This window comes from Sardina pilchardus, chromosome 4 (assembly GCF_963854185.1).
Source record: "Sardina pilchardus chromosome 4, fSarPil1.1, whole genome shotgun sequence".
Taxonomy (NCBI): Eukaryota; Metazoa; Chordata; class Actinopteri; order Clupeiformes; family Clupeidae; genus Sardina; species Sardina pilchardus.
The window spans coordinates 39,499,649-39,502,148 of record NC_084997.1 but is presented as its reverse complement, the minus strand read 5'-3'; the positions used below and the strand labels follow the sequence as shown (position 1 = coordinate 39,502,148).

The 2,500-nt window shown below is 44.6% G+C and overlaps 1 protein-coding gene across 2 annotated transcripts in view; it reads left to right on the top strand.

Moving 5' to 3' along the window:
- The window catches only part of cnot11 (CCR4-NOT transcription complex, subunit 11), a 15,673-nt gene that overhangs the window by 2,894 nt on the left and 10,279 nt on the right, over nucleotides 1–2,500 (top strand). For both annotated transcript variants that reach the window (XM_062535438.1, XM_062535439.1), the window contains one exon: nucleotides 886–1,038. In XM_062535438.1, the coding sequence (XP_062391422.1) occupies nucleotides 886–1,038 (153 nt within the window). The remainder of the gene's footprint in view (nucleotides 1–885; nucleotides 1,039–2,500) is intronic.

Below are 2,500 nucleotides of genomic sequence, written 5' to 3'. Positions count from 1 at the left end.
TCTCAGACAATAGCACACCGGTCAACCAACCTGGTCTGCCCATCCACCTCATGTGCCGTTTCCTCTTCGTTACAATAGTGTTATTAGTACATTATCATTGCACTGAAGTGCCTTGCTCTATATTTATCTTTTATCTTAAACTGACACTGACACTGTGTTATTAGTACATTATCATTGCACTGAAGTGCCTTGCTCTATATTTATCTTTTATCTTAAACCGACACTGACACTGCACTATTCCCACCCTCTTCGTTACAATAGTGTTATTAGTACATTATCATTGCACTGAAGTGCCTTGCTCTATATTTATCTTTTATCTTAAACCTACACTGACACTGCACTATTCCCACCCTCTGTTCAATTGTGTATTGCATCCTGCATCTCGCCTGTGTCCACGACCATGGTGTACCTTGACAGGGACAACAAGGCCATACTCCCCCTGTGGACAATTGCATTACCCTATCCCACCCATAGCATCTATTTATTTGTAAATGTACATAAAGGTACTGTGTTCATTCTTACACATAGCCTTACTGCCCTTACCGGTACTGTGTTCATTCTTACACATAGCCTTACTGCCCTTACCGGTACTGTGTTCATTCTTATACATAGCCTTACTGCCCTTATTCTATTCTTATTGTTTTGGTTTTTCTTTTTTTCCTCTTTTCATGTTATTGTTGAGTGTTGTACTTGAGAGCAAATTCCTTGTTTGTTTACGCAAACTTGGCCAAGAAAGCTGATTCTGATAAGTGTGTGCGTGTGTGATGTGTGTGTGTGTGTGTGTGTGTGTGTGTGTGTGTGTGTGTGTCTGTGTAATATGTGTGTGTGTGTGTGTGTATGTGTGTAATATGTGTGTGTGTGTGTGTGTGTGTGTGTGTGTTGCAGAGCGCCAGTCGGAGCTGCCCACTCAGAGCAAGGCCAGTTTTCCCAGCATCCTCAGCGACGCGGACCCTGACTCGTCCAACTCCGGCTTCGACAGCTCAGTAGCCAATCAGATCACAGAGTCTCTAGCCACAGGACCACGCCCCCCAATGGAGAGTAAGTGCTGCTGGAGCGTGTGTGTGTGTGTCTGTGTGTGTGTGTGTGTGTGTGTGTGTGCGTGTGTCTGTGTGTGTGTCTGTGTCTGTGTGTGTGTCTGTGTGTGCGTGCGAGGTGTGTGTGTATTTGTCTGTTTGTGAAGATGTATGTTTAAGCAATTAGCCCGAGAGGCCGTGGGTTATACTGTATAATCCAACAGTTTAGAGGCCGTGGGTTATACTGGATAATCCAACAGCTGAGGGGCGTTGAGAGGCAGTGGGTTATACTGGATAATCCAACAGCTGAGAGGCAGTGGGTTATACTGGATAATCCAACAGTTGAGAGGCAGTGGGTTATACTGGATAATCCAACAGCTGAGAGGCAGTGGGTTATACTGGATAATCCAACAGCTGAGAGGCAGTGGGTTATACTGGATAATCCAACAGCTGAGAGGCAGTGGGTTATACTGGATAATCCAACAGCTGAGAGGCAGTGGGTTATACTGGATAATCCAACAGTTGAGAGGCAGTGGGTTATACTGGATAATCCAACAGTTGAGAGGCAGTGGGTTATACTGGATAATCCAACAGCTGAGGGGCCGTGGGTTATACTGCATAATCCAACAGTTGAGAGGCAGTGGGTTATACTGGATAATCCAACAGCTGAGAGGCAGTGGGTTATACTGGATAATCCAACAGTTGAGAGGCAGTGGGTTATACTGGATAATCCAACAGCTGAGGGGCCGTGGGTTATACTGCATAATCCAACAGTTGAGAGGCAGTGGGTTATACTGGATAATCCAACAGCTGAGGGGCTTTAGAGGCCGTGGGTTATACTGGATAATCCAACAGATGAGGGGCGTTGTTAGGCACGACGCGAAGCATCCGATTATACAGTATAACCCACGGACTCGAGTGGCTTACTGCTTTTCTAAAACGGTTACTACGTCGATCTAGCAAGATTTCATGAAACAAAGGCACAGCAACGAAAAAGTAACGATATATTCATAGATAATCATTCTTCTGCCAAGAAATATATTCCTTCCATATGAATGGTTGCCATGCAACAACAAGACGCAGCCACTCTAACTTTTGTGCTAGTTTTGTGGTAGCGCATTACTATACGAAATGCGGTCAAGGTGTGAGTTTATCATGATATTTACAACGGCATCGAACGCGATCAAGGACCGGAACTATCCGTTTTATAATGGTTTGTATAATGGTGAAGATGTGTGTATGTGTATGTGAGTGCAGATGATGTGATTGTGTGTGTGTGTGTGTGTGTGTGTGAGAGATGATGTGTATCTCTGTGTGTGTGTGTGTGTGTGTGTGTGAGATGATGTGTATCTCTGTGTGTGTGTGTGAGTGAGTGATGTGTATCTCTGTGTGTGTGTGTGTGTGTGAGGTGTATATCTGTGTGTGTGTGTGTGTGTGTGATGTGTATGTGTGTGTGATGTGTGTGTGATGTGTGTGTGATGTGTATA